This window comes from Neopelma chrysocephalum, unplaced genomic scaffold (assembly GCF_003984885.1).
Source record: "Neopelma chrysocephalum unplaced genomic scaffold, ASM398488v2 Primary Assembly neopelma1_26, whole genome shotgun sequence".
In the NCBI taxonomy this organism is placed as follows: Eukaryota; Metazoa; Chordata; class Aves; order Passeriformes; family Pipridae; genus Neopelma; species Neopelma chrysocephalum.
The window spans coordinates 24127192-24148633 of NW_020897695.1; the positions used below are offsets into that span (position 1 = coordinate 24127192).

Here is a 21442-nt window from a genome sequence, read left to right on the forward strand (position 1 = left end):
GAATTATGTGATCAAGCTAAAGCAGAATGCAGGAGAACACAGTCATTCAAGATTTGAGGCAGCCTATTTCAATTTCTGTGACCAAGAGATGCATTTCTGTCTGAATTGGCCAGCATGAAGGAGGGAGGGACTGTATTTTTCATAAGGTTGAAATATATGTTGCTTTCAGCTCATTCTAATTCTTCTTCATGCATAAGTTATTGTGTTTGAAATTATTATCTTAAAACATGTCTAGGTCACCTAATATTGTAGGGACAACACAGATACACAATTCATACAGCCTTACATTTTGCATGGAGTTTATATAGCTTATCAGCTCAGTAAAGAATTGTGCATTAAACAAAGCATTAAAAAAATAAAATCAAGGTGGCTAAGCATCTGATTACAGATGTCTGGAATATCTTCAGAGATCTTTCCTCTATTAAAAATAAATATTTGGAGATGGTCCAAAGTACAGTATCATAAATCATACTACAGTGCATCTGCAGACAAAGGAGAGGGGAAGAAATCCTTTTTGCATACTTTATTAAATAATAATTTTTAAAAGCATTGAACTGTTCCAGATGTTCCCACTCACTTTGCAATTCTGTGGGAGAGCAGACTCAGTTTATCTGAAATAAGTTGTGATGTGAGAGAAGAATAAAGCTTGTCCAAATCTTCACCTGCCTTATTTGTATGTATAATACACTACAAAAACTGTTGTAGTTTTCATTGCACGGGAAAATTTTGGTGTCTGACTTGGGAGGTAGTTTTACAGTGGTTAACAGTAAATTTGAACTGATATTTTAGCTAAATTAAAAGTAAAAATTGATTTTTTAAGTTAAAACTGGAGTTTTAACTAATCTAAATTTTAAAACTAAACTAAAACAAATAGTTAAATTAATTTTTAATCTACAGCTAAACCCTGAATTTTAGTTACATTTAGCAGCACTGTAATTTTTAATTTAATTTATGTCATGTACTTAACTCCACAAACTTTTTTTCCATCCTGTAATTTTCAGGATGTGAGCCTGCGTGTAGCATCATTATGAACTCGCTCTAATGGTTTGGAAATACCATTTTGGATTTTGCAACAGGCTTGCTGCCCATCCTTGGTGTAGTGTAAAAGGGCTAAGAAACTGAAGTGTCCAGACCTGCAAAGCTGCTCTCTGTCCTACATGGACAGGTTTGATGGTCTGCTTGGATTTGGGGTAGAGTTTAGACCTTTTCATTCGCTTGTTAGACTAATGGATTATAAGGAGTCTACACTCCTAGTCTCCTAGCTGCTCTAGATATGGGTAAAAAGAATAGTTTGCATGTGAATCATTGCTAAATATGGTGTGCAGCATACATTTTAGAAAGATTAATGCACTGAAGATATCACAGACACAGCTTAGTTGGCTTTTTTTCTAATTAATCCCCTTAAAACAGTGTTTCTATAGATCTGTGAATCTGAAAATTTGAGTACATCAAATTTTAGTACTTGCATCAGAAATCCACCAAGGTTGTGGGTTTGATCCCCGTAAGGGCCATTCACTTAAGAGATGGACTTCATGATCCTTATGGGTCTCTTCCAACTCAGAATATTCTGTGATTCTGTGTTTTTGTTTCAACTGGGTATATATTTGCTTATCCTTTTTCCACCACAGCAATATTTAGCTTGAGTTTTGTCTTGCTGTCTTTGAGGATGGTATTTTTCTTTTAAGTGTGATTGTAAAGCTGATTCTAAGTTCCTAAAATAGATTTGCTATGGTTTAAGCACAAAGCTGTCTTGAAAGCTTGATCATTACAAGTCTTCAAAAATTTTAAACTTTGCAGCAGATAAATGGTGCCAGAGAAGAAAATCACTTTTGATTTGGATAGTGTTGTTGGTAACATTTTTTAGTATGTGGGATAGTCCCTAAATGCTCCTCTGTTAGAAGTTAACTTATGGACCTTTTTTTCCTCTTGATGAATTCTTAAGCCTTACATTGGATTGAATCCCTTTGTATCACAGTAATTCATAGGTCTTTTTAAAATGCTGTAAAGGCATCTGGAATTTCTGCAATGCTAACATAATTCTCCCCAGAGTGTTATTTCAGCCTTTGTGACTGCTGCTGAGGTCTGTGAAAGGGGCACTGGAAAAACAGCCTTATGGGAGTTTTCACTGTACCTTTCTCAAGAGAACCCTGCATTTTATTGATCTGTGGGTTGAATTGGTAGAGCCTCTCATGTCATGCTAACTTTTCACACCAGTTGGAGCTGTGGTAAGAAGCTCTCTTGAAGTGCAAGCGCTTTGTCTGTTCCTCTCTGTGCCTTTCTGTGTGTGACATTGTTGTACACAGCAATGATTTCTAACTTGTCTGTTTGTAGAGTCCGTTGTGTTAAATTGTATTAATTAGTTATTGATTAAACATACATCCTAGTAAATTTTCCTTTTGTTTCGTAAAACAGTATGTAATTTTCTAAAACCACCAGAAGTTTGGCAGATTTTCTTGAATGTATAGATTTTGCCTTTGTCTCTTGTGAAAGGGAAAGTGTTAAAATGAATAGCATATTCCAAAAATCCTGCTGGGGAATAAATGAAATTAAGTAAGTGAGAAGCTGTCTGTGAAATAATAGTTAACATTGCTTAAGCTCTATCCAGAGAAGATTACCTTACTGTTACTTAAGCATTGATGATTGAAGGTGTTAAAATCAGTTTTATGAGTTCAGACATTTATATTTTAATGCTGTAACAATTCACCATGTTTGCAATCAGTTGGATAATTTCTGCAGTAAATTTTTAATATAATAGTTAATTTTTGTAATAGTTAATTTTTAATATAAGTGTCTTGTAAAAACTAAAGAATCAGTTTCTTTCCTTTTAATGGCAGCAATTCTTGCTTTCCAGATTTTAAGTACTTGTTGAGGACAATGTGAAATTTCAGTTGATTCTTGATGATTTGATATCGTCTGGCATTGTCTAAACTGCTCTGCCATTGATTGCAGGAAGTATTGCCAAATAAACCTGCTTTATAAGGTGTATTTAGTGTTGATGTGGCCTCATCTTGAGTTCTGTGTGCAGTTCTGGGCCTTACCATTTAACAAGGATGTGAAGGTGCTTGAATGGCACCAAAGCTGGGGAGGCGGCTGGAAGGGATGTCCTGCGAGGAGTGGCTGAGGAAGCTGGGTTTGTCTAGTTCAAGGAGGAGGAGGCTGAGGGGTGACACACACCCCTGCCCCAAGCAGTTTGAATGAGATTATTTATACAGTTTTAAAAGTCTTTTCTGTAATATATCGCTTTGTTTAAAAAGCAAAAAACTTCCTCTATCAAGAAGAACAATGCAGAGGTATAGAAGGGTAGTTGAGTGGCCTGCAGTAGTATTCAGATCATTAAAACTGCTCCGTGCACAACATCCTTATGTGATTTAGAGCCTCTTATAGAGGGGTAAACAACAAGATGCTGAAACTTTTATATTTCTTTTGAACTTTGTTTTGTAATTATCTGCTCCAGTTTGACTTTAATTTGCACAGTTAGCTGTGATACACACTCCTAGTGTAGAAGTTAAGGGAATGCCTTCAATGCACCATGCTGGGCTTTGGAAAAGACTGATAGTTCTGTTTTACAAATGATTAGGACTTCCATGATGGGTAGAAGGGCTATCAACCCAGTTTCTTTTGATACCTCCACAAGAAAAGTTCTTCACAGAGAGTTCTGCCACGTATGCTGTGCTTGCTCTGCTCTCACATAAAGCTGGTTTTGAGGCTAGCCCACAAGCCTTGTGAATCAAGTGAAAACATGTAGGCATCATCTTGGTAGTTGTTGTGGTAACTGAGAGTAAATGTGGACCTTTTTAATGCACTTGGTAAATACAAGCATGTATAACACATCAAGAGGTAATGTAATTTGTTTTGTAATTTAGCTGGGACAACTGCTAGTATATGAGATAGAGTACTGTTATTGGCATGCCGCCGTAGACAAGATTTTAAGCTTAGTGTTGTTTTCTTTCTAATAGCTATAAATACCTCTCAACAGTAGTCCAGGAAAGCTAAGCAGCTAAAGAAACAACACTTAACCTTTAAACAACAATTAACCTTTAACCACTGGCCATGCTTCTGTTAGCTGTAGCATTGGCATAGTGATAACCATTTGACAAGATAAATGGCCAGTGTTGTTCTGATGCCAGTCTTTTGAAATGTTATAATTTGTTCTTCAGGAAAAACAAGATTTCTTTTGCAGTTCACGTGCATTCAAGAAAAGAAGTAAATGTGTGCTCCTGAGGTATTTATGAAGCTCTGCCAAAAATTTAAGCTAAATTATAAGAACAAAAACGAATGATGTAGCTTCTAGGAAGTCTTGGTTCCTGACACTTTACACTATAAAAGATGCCTTTTAAATTGGTAACTCTGTTACAATAAATGAGGCTACTCTGAAGTACATTTTTGAAACTAATAAACTAAGTGAAAGTATTTTTTTGCTCACTTCCTCACTTAATCTCTTATATTTAGTTGCTTTAAGCTTTATTTTAATATATCAGCTCAACTTCTCCCCTCTATTGTCCAGCATCTGCTGGGAATTTGATATATTATGCACTTCCAGTCTATTTAAGGAAAATATCCATTTTCTCTGAGATACCTGTTCGTAGCCAGATTTCTGGGGACTACATTAACTTTGTAGAAATTACAAGCTTCATACAAGTGTATGAATACTAATGACATGAGTGTATCAATACCATTGATGATGAAGTCCTTTCATTAGTGTGACAAGCAAAATTTGCATTTAATTTTAGGGTCTGTTTTGACCTATTCAAAAGGTGGACATTCTCTCTCATAAAGTAGTCTATGAGGCTGTGTTAACTAAGAGAGATGTATTCCAAAATAAATTGTCTGTACCTCATTAACTTGGTTACAAATTGAGTGAAAGCTCTTCTGTGCTGTTCCTGCTTCCCATTGCCTCCTGTGGAGGAGCGGTGGGACTGGGAGTGTCTGGTCTCAGATGGTCTGAGATTCTGCACAGTGATTCACACTCATTTTTCTTTACGAACTTACAAATAAAAAAAAGAAATTCAATACAAAAAGTTGGTAAATTCTGGAGTAGTATGCATGATGCTCCAAAGGGCCACGGCAGATCTCGAGGATCAGGACGGTATCTACATTTGATACTGTACTGTCGGAAGCCTTTTTAACCTCAGGTGACTGAAGGCCCACACCAAGACCTTAAACCATCTTGTCCGGGAGCTGCTCTATGCTGATGACGCCGCCCTTGTCGCCCACACAGAAGCAGCTCTGCAGCGTTTAACATCCTGCTTTGCAGACACTGCTGAGCTCTTTGGGCTGGAAGTCAGTTTTAAGAAGACAGAAGTTCTCTATCAACCTGCACCTCAGGAAGTCTTCCATCATCCTCATATCACCATTGGCCAATCAGAGCTCAAATCAGTCCAGCAGTTTAATTACCTAAGCAGTCTCATCTCCTTGGATGGTAAGATTGACGGGGAGATAGACAACAGGTTAGCAAAGGCATATAGTGCTTTTGGAAAACTCCATAAAAGAGTATGGTGTAATAAACAGTTGAAGAAAAGTACCAAGATCAGTGTCTACAAAACCATAGTGCTGTCTACTCTCTTATATGGTTCTGAATCATGGGTCGTCTACTGCCACCACCTGCATCTCCTAGAACACTTCTATCAACACTGCTTCTGTACAATCCTAAATATCCACTGGTCAGATTATGTGACCAATACATCTGTTCTAGAACAAGCAGCAGTCACAAGCATTGAGGCCATGTTGCTGAGAACACAGCTGCGCTGGGCAGGGCACGTCTCAAGGATGAAGGACCACCGCCTCCCGAAGATCATGCTTTATGGTGAGCTTGCCACCGGCTGCCGCAAGAGAGGAGCCCCAAAGAAAAGATACAAGGACTCCCTGAAACATCTCAACCTTGACCATATTGATCAACATAACTGGTCTACTCTGGCCTCCAATCGGGAGACCTGGAGACACACCATCTATAATGCTGCTGTTTCCTTTGAGAATGCACGCAGGATCACTCTCGAGGAGAAAAGACAACACAGAAAGAATCATGCCTTGCAGAATATACCACCTAAGGAGTCTTTCTGCTGTGCCTTTTGCAATCGGATATGTCTATCTTGTATTGGCCTCATTAGCACCAGCGTGCTTGTAACAAACATGGATAGAGCCTTCCCAAATCTTCATTCGCGAAGCCTAGCCATGATGAACTCAGTCTATATTCCTAAGTGTCTTCAATTTCAGTAAAAATCATCATGACTTTTTAGCATCATTTAAGAGGTTTGGAAGGTATTTGATATTTCATGTCCCTTTCTGGCTTAGAAGATCTTGAGCCATACATTTAGTTTGCTCACAGTGTCTTCAGAAGATACTCTTTCCATACATGAAAGATCACACAAAGTTTCAAGTCAAGGGAAGAAGAGTTAAATAGATGTTTACAATATGGATGCTTAAAAAGTATTTTAGTTTTCAAAGTTGCACCATAAAAACTGAATCTCAGCTATGTATTTTCTAAAATGTGCTAGGTGTGTAAATGTTGACTCAATAAAATAAATAACTAGCTAAATTTGGACCCTGAACTTTAACCCTATTGCTGAGGGTGACTGACAGGGTTTCATTTAGTTAGTTAGTTGGTTAATAAAGTAGTTACGATCATACTGGCTTTGATGCTAGCAGAGCTGGATTTTTTTTGATGTGTCTAATCCAGTAGTTTTGCAAGAGATTTATTAATATTTTTAGGATAAACCACTACTTGCCAGCAAGTTACTTAGTTTGATACATATGTATGTCTGCAGAATCATTTAAGTACCATAGGTTTTAGTCTGAAATCCCTCTGTTTCAATCTTGAATAAAAACTGTTCTCCTATACAGAAGCATATTTGTGCATAGTTGCTCTATAATTGTGCTGTGTAATCAAGGTGAAATGTCTATAATACAAATACTTATGCTGCATGCTAGACTTTCTACCTTGGCTTCTGTACAGAATGGATGTGTGTGTAAGGTGTATGCTATTGTCTTTCTCTACCAAAGTCCAGTTCAGCCCGCTGGTTTAGATGAAGGACACACTTTGGATTCCTACTGTTATGGCACCATGATCAGGGTGTGTAGGAGATGTGCTTCGCCAACACATATTTACAGTTGAAAATGATTGTAAGGGTTTAAATGACACCAGGCAATTCAAGTAAGTTCTTTTAGAAATCTTCAGCTCTTTTAAGAGAAACAGCTAATTCTTAAAGAGCTTTTTGCATGTATAGACAATAAAAGGTCTCAGAGGAGTATTTGAATAGTAGCTATGCATATGGTTATTTTTGCACTGTCCTGTGACTACACAGTAAGGACTGTTGTGGGATCCTTACTGTTACAAAGAAGGGTAGAATAGGCAGTTGCTGCAGGAATGTTCTGGAAGTGCCTGCTGTTTGGAGGGGATGACCAAGTATAAAGTACTGCTAATCATAAGCCTGTATCTAATGACATGCTCTTAATAGTGAGTTTGGAAACAAATACTGCTTTATGCCCTTGAATATCCTGGTTGGTTCTGCTGGCTCGACTTACTCTTCTGTGCTGTTCCTCAGAAGAGTTACAGCTTCTACGTGTATCTAACACCTAATTTTTGTGATTGTATGGTTGTCATGTGAGTCACAAAAGGCGTACAATGAGCTGAGTTTATAAGGGCCAGGGTCTGTTTTAGCTAAAAAGAAACTGGAGGGGTGGGGGGGAGGGATGGTTGGGGAGAACGCAGTCCTGGACCGCAGCAATGGCTTTTCTGCCCAGAGGCGCTGCGGGTCAGGAGTGGCAAGAGAGGTTTCCCATTGGAGCTCCCGTAGCGGCCCCTGCTGGCAAGCTCTACCGATGGCACTGGGGATGCAGCTTCAAAAATGAGCGTCAGCGGAAACGTGCTGCTTGACTGACTCCTCTAGAATCAAGGGCACTGTGAATATGTTCAAGCTGGTGTCAGCAAGGCTAAGTACAACTGATATTTTCCCCCACTTATATGGTTTTTGTAAAACAGTTATTTCATGAGCATTCTTGAATAGAATCACTACAGGCAAAATATTAAAGTTTGTTTTAACATCTCTAACTGGAAAAAAACCCAGTTTCTTAATCAGCTTGCCTTTTTATTTTCTGCAACAGGTATGCGAGATGATGGTGCAACAGGGAAAAGGATGAGAAAGTTAAGTGTTGGGCAGTATGACAATGATGTCCCTGGGCAGCCATCGTGTAACAGGTGTGGATGGATGACGTCTCCTGCTACTGATGAGGCCATAATTCTAGGATCACCAGTTGCTCTAGAGGAGACCAAGGAGGTAAACAATGAAGAATTTTTCAAGAAATACTTACTGAAGTGAATGGCCAATAGAAAGTCCCATGTTCATGTTCAGTGTCCAAAATCAGTGTGAGGCAATTGGGCAGTTGTATCATGGCAAGAAGAACAAATGACTGCAGTTACCTCAGAAATGCAATTCAGTGTTTAAGGATATCCTGATCTTGTCTATTCTGTGTGTTTGCATGTTTTTCAGTGTTCCAAGATCTCTCTGCTGGAACAGTAGATCCTATTATATTTGATTACAGAAACCTTCTGTAATTTGATGAAGAATGCCCCACTGTGTCGTAGGGTTAAGTGAGAATTTTCACACCATAATTTTGCTTTTTTGTGCCTTTTCTTAGATGGTTGCTGTAAGTTATCAAGATGAAATAGGTGTAGAAATCTCCACAACAAAAAACGGAAGTGAATCTGTCGCATCCATGCCAGTTTTTTCCCTGTCACCAGAGATGACATATGGTAAGAAAATGTCTGTCTCTATTTATTTATTTTAATATCACTATTAACATTTTAGCTGTTACTGAAGAGGAATTGCCCTTTTCCTTCTCCCTTAGTGACAACACCTCCACTATACCATCAGCGGATTCTCTCCAGCCAAAAGGTCAGCAGCCCATCTGAGCTGTACAGAACCATTCCTGGTAAGATACTCCCTACTTCCTAAATAATGTGAAAATGAACTGTGTATATAGGCAACAAACACAAACAGTGGTTTATAAATGGGACATATAAATGGTGAATTTAGACGTGTAAGTCAGAGAAACAGATTTTAGCAGTTCTATTTTAATCATACCAAAAAGAAGTAAATAATGAAGAATTATCCAAGAAAGATTTAATGCTGTCCAGTGTTTAATTGCCAACAGGGAGTCCCATGTTCACATTCGGTGTCCAAAATCAGCGTGGAGCAATTAGGCAGCTGCATCACAGCACCAAGAGGAAATCCTGCTCTTCTCTTGATCTGTTTGCATGGTTTCAGTGTTCCACGATCTCTCTGCTGATATTTGATAATGTTGAAATAGTACTGTCAGGAGACTTGAGTTCCGTGTGATTTTAAGTAGGTTTTGTCTCCCTCTGAGGAACAAGGGGTGATATCCTTCTTGCCATCTCTCCAGGCAAGTGAAGCTGACAAGAGAGCTTCGCCTGCTCAAGTGAAGGAGATCCCTAATCAAAGGAATGAATGTTCTGGAGGGGTTATTTGCCACAATACAGTTTGTAAAAGTGCAAGCTTGGAAAAGTACTTGTTAGCAGATGATTATATGGTTAAAGATTTAATATGATCCAGCTGTGAATTTTATTCATAAAGGATTATTTTTGAGGCCTTAACTCTTTGCTGCTAAAAATAGCAGCTAAGCTGCTACCTGTAACCTTTTTTGTGCAAAATTATTTGAAAACACTAAGATTTAAAAGAAAAAAGTATTTCCAGAGTTTGCATAGAAAGTGCTGGACATAGAAGGAAGCCAACTAATTTGTTTAAAATCTGAATAAAAATCACAGACATTCATTTAAATTTTATGCAGTAGAAGATTTTAAAGTGAAAATTTATGTATAGATATAGTTTTATTGCTTAGACTATGACTGTCTTCTCAGACAGGTTCTTGATAGTAGAGTTTTCATTAAATTTGATGATGGATTTTGATGCAATAATAGTGTTGCAGTTCTGACTTAAAAAAAACCCCAAACCAACTCTCCTGTTTAATTTGCCTCATTTAATAGTTGTCAAAATCAAATAATATCAATACAGAATAAAATTATCTTTAGTAATAAAAAATCATCTACACATTTCAAGACATCTCTTTATGGTTCAGTTGCTGTGGCTTTTCCCTTTACTCTCCCAACTCCTAAATAATAGTGGTAGGTATCCTCCTGAGGACAGCTTCAGCAAATCAATTACAGGTTAATCTACTGAACACCTTCTTGTTAAATGGTTTCCATCAATGTTGCTAAGAGTTAGGACTTGCCCTGGAAAAACTTTTGGCTTTCAGTGTATTTCTCTATTTTGATTCTCCTCCTTTATTCTGAATGTGTAATCTCTCATTTGTTGGGTTTAGATACTCACTTAATGGAAAACTGAAAACAATTACTCTAGCTTAGACCAAAGGAGACAATTCTCCCTTAGAATGCCCCTTTAAACATGAGGCTCAAGGTGCACTGAATGCTGCAAGTTAAGTGCTCATCTCCTTATGGCTTGTCTTTTATCTGGAAACATCATGTACTTTGACACTAAGGTTAAAGGTGTATGAGGTGGGTCAGCTAGAAAACATGCAATTCACTGTTAGCAAGCATCTTGAAGGATTGTTGATTGGGTGACTTTCCCACCAGAGCACAGAAACTTCTATTGTCAGAGGCAAATTAGAAACCTACTTTAAGTATTATTTTAATTTTCTCTCTTTTACCTTCACTATTCTTCTTATTTATTGCCTGTATCTACTGTAAGTATTTATTGTATCTACTTGTTTTGGTGCCGTCTGACTTTAGCAAGAAGTGAAGAAGACTACTACTTATTATTTCTGCTACCAATCCCTAATTCATGCTCAGAGCCAAGAGTGTTGTGTTTTGTATGTTGAATGAGGCCAAGAATCTGAAGGGAACAGAAGTAGCTGTTCTGGTGGTTGAAACTGCTTTAATGCACATGCAATAAAGGTGACTTTAACAGCGTGCATTTTGCAAGCATTCTTAAAAGCCCCAGTTTTTAGTACTTTTCTTTGCAGCCTTGCTCCTCTCTTAAATGTTTATGTGGTCTTTTTTTTTTTGGCAAAACTTGGGACTTTTATCAGATTTCTTTGGAAATTTTCAACAGATTAAGGCGTTTAGAGTCATGGACCAATTCTGCCATTAAGATTATTGCCCCTTTTGTCTCAGTTCAGATCACCCCTGAGTTCAAAATTGCTTTGTGCTGCATCTCAGCTTTGCTGCTTATCTGCTTTCCACATTAGTAGTGAGGATGCTGTAACCTGGTTACCAATTATCTGGATATATTACTGTCTTATTTCCTCCCCATTTCCTTGTGGAGAATAGCATTCAGTGTAGTTAGCACTTACCAAGGGATTCTGCTGTGGGTTTAGAAAAGCACAAAAGTATACATTTTAAAAGAACAATACATGGGTTTTTATATTCTGTAGTCAAGAACTGCAATGACATCCAGTCCAATGATAAAATTATGTGTTCTTTCTTAAGTTATTCTTGTAAACTTTGTACTTTGTCTCTTGAATGCATCTGATTTTTAAACTATTTATTGAAGGGCACGATCTTTAATAAAGCCTTATAAAACCCTGTATAAAATGGTGCTCTGTTATCCCTAGAAATCTTAATTTTCTTTCCAGGTTAAAACACTTTGCTAGGCAAAATCAGTTAAGTGGTGTTATGTATCTGTCTCCCTTTCATAAACTATGCCCTAACCCAAGGAAACTACAGGCCTGTCAGCCTGACCTTGGTGCCTGGCAAGGTTATAGAGCAGATCATCTTGAGTGCAATCACACGGCATCTACAGGACAGACAGGGGATCAGATCCAGCCAGCATGGACTTAAGAGGGGCAGCTCCTGCCTGACCAACCTGATCGCCTTATGACCAGGTAACCTGCCTGGTGGGTGAGGGGAAGGCTGTGGATATAGTCTACCTGGACTTCAGCAAAGCCTTTAACACCATCTCCCATAGCATACTCCTGGAAAAGCTGGCAGCCCATGGCTTGCACAAGGGCACTCTGCTGGGTTACGAACTGGCTGACGGTCAGGTCCAGAGAGTGGTGGTGAACGGTGCTGCATCCAGTTGGCATCCAGTCACTAGTGGTGTCCCTCCAGGATCAGTGTTGGGCCCAGTCCTGTTTAATATCTTTACTGATGATTTAGATGAGGGGATTGAGTCCACCATCAGCAAATTTGCAGATGACACCAAGTTGGGGGGGAGGGTCGATCAGCTGGAGGATAGGAGGGCTCTTCAGAGGGACCTGGACAGGCTGGATAGATGGGCTGAATCCAGTGGTACAAAGTTCAGCAAGGCCAAGTGCCAGGTCCTGCACTTTGGTCACAACAACCTCATGCAGCGCTACAGGCTGAGCACAGAGTGGCTGGAGAGCAGCCAGGTAGAAAGGGGCCTGGGAGTTTGGATTGACAGGAAGCTGAACATGAGCCAGCAGTGTGCCCAGGTGGCCAAGAAGGCCAATGGCATCCTGGCCTGTATCAGGAACAGTGTGGCCAGCAGGACCAGGGAAGTGATTCTTCCCCTGTATTCGGCACTGGTTAGGCCGCGCTTCAAGTACTGTGTCCAGTTCGAGGCTCCTCAGTTTAGGAAGGATATTGAGGTGCTGGAGCAGGTCCAAAGAAGGGCAATGAGGCTGGTGAAGGGACTCAAGCGCAAGTCCTATGAGGAGAGGCTGAGGGAGCTGGTGGTGTTTAGCCTGGAGAAGAGGAGGCTCAGGGGAGACCTCTACAACTACCTGAAAGGAGGTTGTAGTGAGGTGGGTATTGGTTTCTTTTCCCAGGCAACCAGCAACAGGACAAGAGGACACGGTGTTAAACTGTGCCAGGGGAGGTTTAGGTTAGACATTACGAAGTTCTTTACAGAAAGAGTGACTGGGCATTGGAATGGGCTGCCCAGGGAGGTGATGGAGTCACTGTCCCTGGAGGTATTTAAGAAGAGACTGGATGTGGCACTTAGTGCCGTGGTCTAGTAAGCAAGGTGGTGTTAGGTCAAAGGTTGGACTCAGTGATCTCGGAGGTCCTTTCCAACCTAGCTGATTCTGTTACTCTGTGATTCTTCTTTCTCCCCGTACATTTACGGGAGATGTCCTGCCTGCAGGATTTCTTTCCAGAGCCTTGTCCTTTCTCAGACAGGAGCAAGTTTCACCTCCCTCAGTATGTGTGCATGCAGTCATTTTGTGTCAGCACCGCTGCTTTAGAGATCATTTCCTGCCATGGTTTCATCGCCCTTTTCCTTACTTTACATAGCTTGAAAGTAATACAGCACCCACAGAGTTCAATCTGAATTATCTTTTGAAAGACACCTTACCTTGTTTCTTGAGACAAACTTGAGTGGTCTATAAACTGGCTAGCAGTCTATAATATGGCTAGTTTTATAAATACCCCATTTAAAAGCAGGGCTCCAGGTAGAATTCATATACAGCTCTCTTGAATATCACAATAGCTGTTGTATATCCCATGGGAGGGAGAGTCCCACACATTAGTGAAGGAACAGAAACACTACTTGTAGGCCATTTTGAAGCTTATAAAGGCTCTCTTGTCTCAGACAGCATACAGCTAATTGAAGTCCCTTTGTATATAGAAGTAACGAATAATAGCATAGTAAGCTCTTTGACAGAGGACTGAACTCTGGCTAACCGCCCTGCCACTCCACCCTTCAGGCTGGATGTGAGGAGCTGCCCCTTCTTCAGCCCTGGCCAAAGCTTAGACAGAACTTCATAGAAAATCTCCATTCACAAACAGGCACTGTCTTGTAACAGAAAGCAGGGATCTGTGGAACAATGGAAGATTGTCTATAATCCTTTAACAATGTACTGACAAAGAGAAGACACGATGCCTCATTTTTCCATCTTTTCTAAACAGCCCAAGTAACCTTGTGTAGTTCAAGCAGTGCATATGATGGAATGATAGCATTAGCGGTAGTAGGAGGAATCTTGGAGCCTTCAAACATGTAAGGCCTTGTCTTTTCATCCTCTCTGTGGAGCTTAGCCTAGGTACTGTACTCAAAGGTCGTGTATGAGCTGCATCTGTTCTAAAATTTTTAAAAATTTCATCTTTTCTCCTCATGCTGTCATGGAACTCTTCCAGACCAGACACTGGAGTATGTCCACAATTTTTCTCCTACAGACTGTTTTTATCTGACATTGTAACCCTCAATTCCTCCCATTGACTAACACAGACTTACTCTGTTACATCATCCAGTAGTGATGAGTGTTTATAAATCTCTTGGAAGGCAGAGCCACAACCTGATGGATATCCTCATTACTGCATAATTGTATACTGATTAGAATTTTATACTGTTATTCCAGGATTATAATTTCTTCCAGTCACTGAGTTGCAAGGGAAACAAAACATACTGCTTAATTGTTTGATTAAAAGAATCGCAGGGTTCTAGACTGAAAATGTTTTCTGCGTGTCAGGAGAGTCAGTAGCATTGGGAATAAAAGTGAAACTAATTTGTGAAAAGAAAAAATTCCCTGTTTATGATGGGCAAAAACTTTCTCCACAGTGTGAAAAGCTTTCATATAATATTGATTTATACCTGCCTTTCTCTCCTCCTCTTACCTGCTTATATAAGATATACATGGCCAAATCAAGTAATAGGTATGGAACATTTCCAGACATCCGGGTTCATTTGCTTAAAACAAGAGCGCATCCACTTTTGTGGATGGTTATCATAAGCTCTGTGCTCCTGGAAACAAAGGTGCATTTTGGTTTTTGCTGTTGTGATTTTGGGTTTGGGGTTTTTTGGGTGTTTTGGGTTTTTGTTTATTCTTGTGGTTTTTCATTTGTTTGTTGAGGCTTTAACGAGAAATAAAAAATACAAGTAGAGACAGGAAATTTATGATGTTTAATACAAAGCACATATACGAAGTTATGTTTTTCATTGTCCTTAAATTGACCTTGACATGTTTATCTCATGGATGAATATTGTGTTCATCTACACAATATTTTTATAATCAAACACCTAATGTTTCTTAATTATTATAAATATACCATTTACTAGTGCATAAGAAGCCTCCATAGGCTTCAGGAGCAAGCAGGAAAGGACTCAGTTCTCCTGTTTGGATTCTACCAGCATGAACTACTCAGTGTTCCAGAAGGAGCATGTGGAATACTGTAAAGCTTAATCATAAATGTTCAGAGACCGCTTCTTGGCTGTTGTAAGGACTGAAGTCAGTATAATGTGCTATGATCTGTGTCACTTTTTGTCCCTGGATTACTTTCATTGAGACCTCAGTAAAACTAACCTTTATACAAAGGTTTTGTTGCATGAAGTTTGGAGATGACTTGATGCATTTTGAAGTCTTCGTTGTCACAGACCTCCCTCCCTATGTGCCACTGATTATAGTACAGTTCTTAACATATCTTTCAAATACAAACATGGAAATTTTGTATTTGTTTGGCCTGCAGAGAAATAAGCATTGCTTATTATCAGTGATTTCACTCTGGTAGTCCAAATTCACAGCAAAGGTAATAATATTACATCTCATATGCTGAAAACCATTTAATTTAGTTTATATCAATTAGAATGGTGGAAAATATCTTGTAACAGAAGAACCAAATTGAAACTGAAAATAACTTAAAATACTTGTAGCCTATGCCTGCTTTTAGTAAGCAGTATTAATCAAAATACTTACAGTTAAGTGTCTCATCATCATGGCTAGGCTTCGCGAATGAAGATTTGGGAAGGGCTCTACCCATTTTTCATGCAAGCGCGTTGGTGGCTAAAAAGGCCAATACGAGAAAGGCAGGTCCGGTTGCAAAAGACACAGCAGAAAGACTCCTTAGATGGTATATTCTGCAAGGTTCGATTCTTTCTGCGTTGTCTTTTCTCCTCAAGAGTGATCCTGCGTGCTTTCTCAAAAGCATCAGCAGCGTTATAAATGGTCTGTCTCCAGGCCTCCCGATTAGAGGCCAGAGTGGACCAGTTATGGTGATCAATATGCCCGAGGCTGAGTTGTTGCTTCAGGGAGTCCTTGTATCTTTTCTTTGGAGCTCCTCTCTTGCGGCAGCCAGTGGCAAGTTCACCATAGAGCAGGATCTTAGGGAGGCGGTGGTCCTTCATCCTAGAGACGTGCCCTGCCCATCGCAGTTGCGTTCTCAGCAACATGGCCTCAATACTCGTAATTGCTGCCTGTTCGAGAACAGATGTATTGGTCACATAGTCTGACCAATGGATGTTAAGGATTGTACGGAGGCAGCGTTGATGGAAGCGTTCTAGGAGACGCAGGTGGTGGCGGTAGATGACCCATGATTCGGAACCATATAAAAGAGTAGACAACACTATGGCTCTGTAAACACTGATCTTGGTGCTTTTCTTCAAGTGTTTATTACGCCATACTCGTTTATGGAGTTTTCCAAAAGCACTATATGCCTTCGCTAACCTGTTGTCTATCTCCCCATCAATCTTACCATCTGAGGAGATGAGGCTGCCTAGGTAATTAAACTGTTGGACTGAATTGAGTTCTGACTGGCCGATGGTGATGTGGGGATGGTGGGGGACTTCCTGAGGTGCAGGCTGATGGAGAACTTCTGTCTTCTTTAAGCTGACTTCCAGCCCAAAGAGCTCAGCAGCCTCTGCAAAGCAGGATGTTAAACGCTGCAGAGCTGCTTCTGTGTGGGCAACAAGGGCGGCGTCATCAGCATAGAGTAGCTCCCGGACAAGATGGTTAAGGGTCTTAGTATGGGCCTTCAGTCGCCTTAGGTTGAATAGGCTTCCATCAGTACGATATCGTATGTAGATACCGTCCTGATCATCGAGGTCTGCCGAGGCCCTTTGGAGCATCATGCTGAAAAAGACTGTGAATAGGGTAGGAGCGAGAACGCAGCCTTGTTTCACACCATTCTTTATTAGAAAGGGCTCAGAAAGTGTGTTGCCATATCTGACTTGGCCGTGCTGATCCTCATGAAGTGAGATGATCATTTTAAGGAACTTGGGGGGACAACCTAAACGTTCCAAAATCTGCCAAAGACCTTTTCTGCTCACAGTATCGAAAGCCTTGGTGAGGTCGACAAAGGTTACATAGAGACCTTTGTTCTGTTCCCTACACTTCTCTTGCAGTTGTCTGAGAACAAATATCATGTCTGTGGTGCTCCTGTTGGCTCTGAAGCCACACTGACTTTTAGGTAGAATTTCTTCTGCTATGGCGGGTATTAGTCTGTTCAGGAGTATGTGTCTACAACTGAGCTGTTTGGTAATCTAACTTTAATTTAGATTTTTTATCACCCCACTCAGTTTGGTAAGATTTTCATGGGACGTAGTCTCCCAATCCACACTGCTTAACTTCCCGAATCTTTATTCTCTGGCTTAGAGATGAAATATTTAGATATTAATGCATTTAGCTAGCTACATATAGACGGGTTTTGTTTACAGCTATGTTATATGTTTCTAAATGAAACTTTAAAAAAACTGTACATATTTTAACCACTCAGTAAACATTCTAATATGTCATTGATTCAGAGGAGAAAGGAATACAATTATACATAACAGAATATAAAAAATCAGGTAGTGCCAAATCCATGGAAGATAGTATGTGATGATAAAGCAGTGGGACAATATAAATGTCTTTTCTTTGGCTGATACGCTAAAGTTTACAAACTATGCTATTCTTTTTACTGGATTTTCATAAGAGAGCTCATTTTCTCAAGTATACTTTGTCTTGCATTGATTTTGGATACTGTAGTTTGATAAAATATTCTGAAACATGAATGCATTTTGTTTTGTAACCAGTGTTGTACCTGATCACAGACTCAAAAATTCTTTAAATCTGATGCTCATGTCAAGGCAAAGATATTTCATGGTGAAATGTTCTTACGGCCCCGTGAGCTAAACTTCTGCAAAGAGACAGGGTCTGCTGTGACCTACATGTTGAACATCATGTTGAATGTGAGAAAAATTCATGTACTACAGATGGTCGTGGAAAATACTGTGCTAGCAGAATGCATAATCTAGTGCACATGTACATAATTCCATGTGCAGCTTCTCTATAATCCTCCAGAATTAAAAAAAAAAAAGAGAAGATGATTAGGTGCTTCAGATATTACGTTGAAGAGATCTTGTGAAGCTATTCACTCTCTTCTTTTCCTCTCCCCCTCGCTTTTGTAGCAGGATTTTCATCTGGACAGAAACAGTGTGATCATAGCCTTAAATGGTATCTTGCCCTGTTAAAAGTGCTTTGGAAAAAGAATCAGATACTGGTTTGGAAAGACTTTTTGTTTTATAGTGCATGTTCAATTTCCTGTGCAAATATTCACATTGCTTTATTTTCTTGGTTTTAATGGATGACTTTTCATTCCATATGGGAAAGTGCTGATTGATAAGTAAATCAGAGAACTGAGACTGTCGCCCTAAAAAGGGCCCTCTCTGCATTATCCATTTGAACCAAGACACTGCTGAAAAGTTATATGAAGTCTTCTGCCTAAAACAGCACATGTGAATTAACTTTTTTTCACGGGGAAATGAGTATCTAAGTGGTGGGGACCCTAAATGGAGAGAAATAGGCTCTCCACTTTCTCATCCACTCAAATGTTGAACTGTGTTAGAAGAATGGCAGATTTCCTATGGAAATTCATATGTAATAAGGTTTCTAGATCAGGACATCTTTAAAGTCTCTTGCATGTTATAAGTCTTTCATCAGTGGTACCTCAACAAGTCTGACTGCTCCATAATCCCACAGTAGTACCATTAAAGCAAATAACTACTGATAGGTTCTTCTTCAAGAAGACACAGCCTGTAGCCTCATCCCTTATTTTGTACACTTCACTTTAATGCAGTCTGTCTGCTATTTGTTTGGTCTTGACTAACTTTTCGTAACACTGTGAATTGAAAATAAAACAACTGCCTTTTTTCAAAAGGAGTTAATAACTGAGAAAAAGCATGCTATTATGGTTACCATATTGCACCAAGATTATATGTTGAGTGCTCACTTGTGTGCTCTCTCTCTTTCTCTCTGTAAAACTAGTTGTGTCAAAAAGCCTTGAAAAATCACACAATTCTTCTAATAGTCTTTGGAATTGTCAATTTGCTTTCATTTATTATTACCTCCTGCCATCTTCTACCACCCCCTGCTCTAAAAACCTGATATATGAAATGTCTCTAATATGTATATACACTTTTTTTTGCCTAAGTGACTTTAGGATCCCTGAGGGGCTATACAGGTACATTGAATTTTTTTTCCTTCATTCCCAGAAGGTTTGGCACTGACTTAGTACTTGCCATGGTAAAAGTGGAGGGAAAAAAAAAAGTGGAGAGGAAAAAACTATGTGTATGTGTTGGGAGAGAAACAGCAGGAAGGAAACTGGGGACGAGCAGAGTCACTATAGCTGGGGCTAAGGGAAGTAATGACGGTACATTAAGAATTAGTGCGGAAAGCAGAATAGATTCTTGTTTTTTTCAATCTTTCGTCAAACACTGTGCTAAAAGCTCTAAATTGGGTATAAATGAAATTAGAGTCTAAATAGTAGTGCGTCTCTAGCATTTCAAGAAAAACAATGGGAAGGCAATCTCAGTATTGCTAGATTGTGCCCACTATTGTAATTGGATTTCCTGAATATTCTCAGTTTGTGTCAGTGCTCTCATGGTGTTTTAAGAATTTGGTCAGAAAGCTTCAAGAAATGAAAATGAAATGAAATTTCATTTACATTTTCAGTGGAGGGTAAATGAGAATGAAATTCTTTGCTGGGAGTTTATAAAACAGCTATGAAGATAATGCAGTACTGCAGATGAGATGTTCTGAATCTGTGGAATAGTCATTGGGATCCTTGAATTGATCTGTGTACCAGATAAATTCTAGGAAATAAAAATTTTAATATAAAGAAGTCTATAATCTCTCTAAGAAGATTAAAGTGCGCCATATGAATTTTACTGTTTTCAAAAAACCTGAAATCTTTTGTAATTTCTTGTTATTATCTTTTATCATATTCAGATTTTATTTTACTTTTTTTTCTTTGAAGATAAATGAAGAACAAGTTAATGAAGAGTATAAAAAGCCTAAGGGAACATTCATTCAGATATATTTAATTACTGGAGCCAAGCTGAGCTTTCATTTGTATACGTTCACCCACCAATATATGAAAGTTGAATAATATGATAGTAAATTTTATATTGTGTTTATTTTGTTAAAACTGTTTAATGCAAAAATTAGAATAAATTATGTCAAGAAGTGGTTCATTTTTCCTGAGCGCTCAAGAGCCGCTCTCTGTTGAGGGTAGAGAATAGACAAAGCTCCTATTTTCCTAAGACAGGATGCATTAGATTATAAATCCATTATCCTCTTGATCACATCAAAATGTTACCCGAAGATTAGCAAGATATTTTTTGTTCTGGAAAACAGTGGAAATATTTTAAAAATAGCTTGAGGTTACACATCAGTTGCGGCTTTCTTTTTTCATTGGTTTTATTTAGATACTTTCATACCTGGTTAAAAGAGAATCCCTTTTATTCGATGCTTTTGAAGGGTACCTGTTGGCGGTAATTCTCTGCAAACTGATGTGATGCCCAATTGGGAGGTGACACACTCAGCTGATAAAACTGCCTAGTACTAAGGTATATTAGTAAGTGTTTTAATGAAAGCTGAGACCTGTGTAATTAAGGGGAACTTCATTCTGTTCTCATGTCTCTTGAAATTATAAGATCAAGCTTAGTACTGTGTGAAACAGGAAAGTATATTGTTAATGTTTCTGCTGTGCTTAGAATTTGTTTCTTTTATCTTGCCATTTATTTCTATGTCTGAGTGACAGCCTAGCAATTGAAGAACTTTTCCTACCTATGTTCAATTGCCACAAATATTTTGGTAATAGAATGATAAAGGATGTTTGAAAAAGAAGACAAAGCTTAAGAAAACATTAGAAAACAAAATAGAGAATGTAGAATATGTTCAAAACATGTCCTCTGTATGCAATATTTGTTCTACAAATTTCATTCCAATTTGTATTTGCTCTGTCAGGGAGCAGTACTATACAAGCAGTCTACTGGGATCACTGCTAAGCACCAGGGTTAGCTTAGCAAATAGATGCAGTAAGAGGCTCATAAATACATGCCTGTCTTCTGATGTCATTCAGGAAATTGATGAATTTTGGAAACTTCAGGTTGAGTTACTCTGAGAGGAAAAGCTGGTCAGAAAATAATATCAAAGCAAGGGAGTGTTTGCACTGATGGCCACAGCTCTGGAACTTTACAGTCTGAGGAATCCTCCTACTACTCTCATCACCCAGTGCTAAGAGCTGTGAGTATCATGGGCATTAGCACTGCAAACAGTAAAGCAAATACTATGACTTCAATTGAGTGGCCACTGAGGTCTTAACAGGTCTGCACAGTCACGCTATTAAAGCCAGTAGTATTTACAAGCTTGATTGTCTTCTCCATTTTCCACCAACTGAACCTAAATACTAGACATTTTCTATATCGTGTTTATAAGGAGGAACTTTTCCCCTGCAAATCTAATGACCAGTTCAAGAATTCAT

At 39.0% G+C, this 21442-nt stretch overlaps 1 protein-coding gene across 18 annotated transcripts in view; it reads left to right on the forward strand.

Annotated features, from left to right (window-relative positions):
* The window catches only part of TNS3 (tensin 3), a 222944-nt gene that overhangs the window by 154575 nt on the left and 46927 nt on the right, over nucleotides 1–21442 (forward strand). For 17 of the 18 annotated variants that reach the window (XR_003533048.1, XM_027675943.1, XM_027675957.1 and 14 more), the window contains 3 exons: nucleotides 8092–8270; nucleotides 8632–8746; nucleotides 8842–8925. The exons of the other annotated variant lie outside the window; for it this stretch is intronic. Coding sequence is in view for 16 of the 17 variants with exons in the window: in XM_027675943.1 (XP_027531744.1) it covers nucleotides 8092–8270; nucleotides 8632–8746; nucleotides 8842–8925 (378 nt within the window). In the remaining variant the exon portion in view is untranslated. The remainder of the gene's footprint in view (nucleotides 1–8091; nucleotides 8271–8631; nucleotides 8747–8841; nucleotides 8926–21442) is intronic. 18 annotated transcript variants of the gene reach the window in all.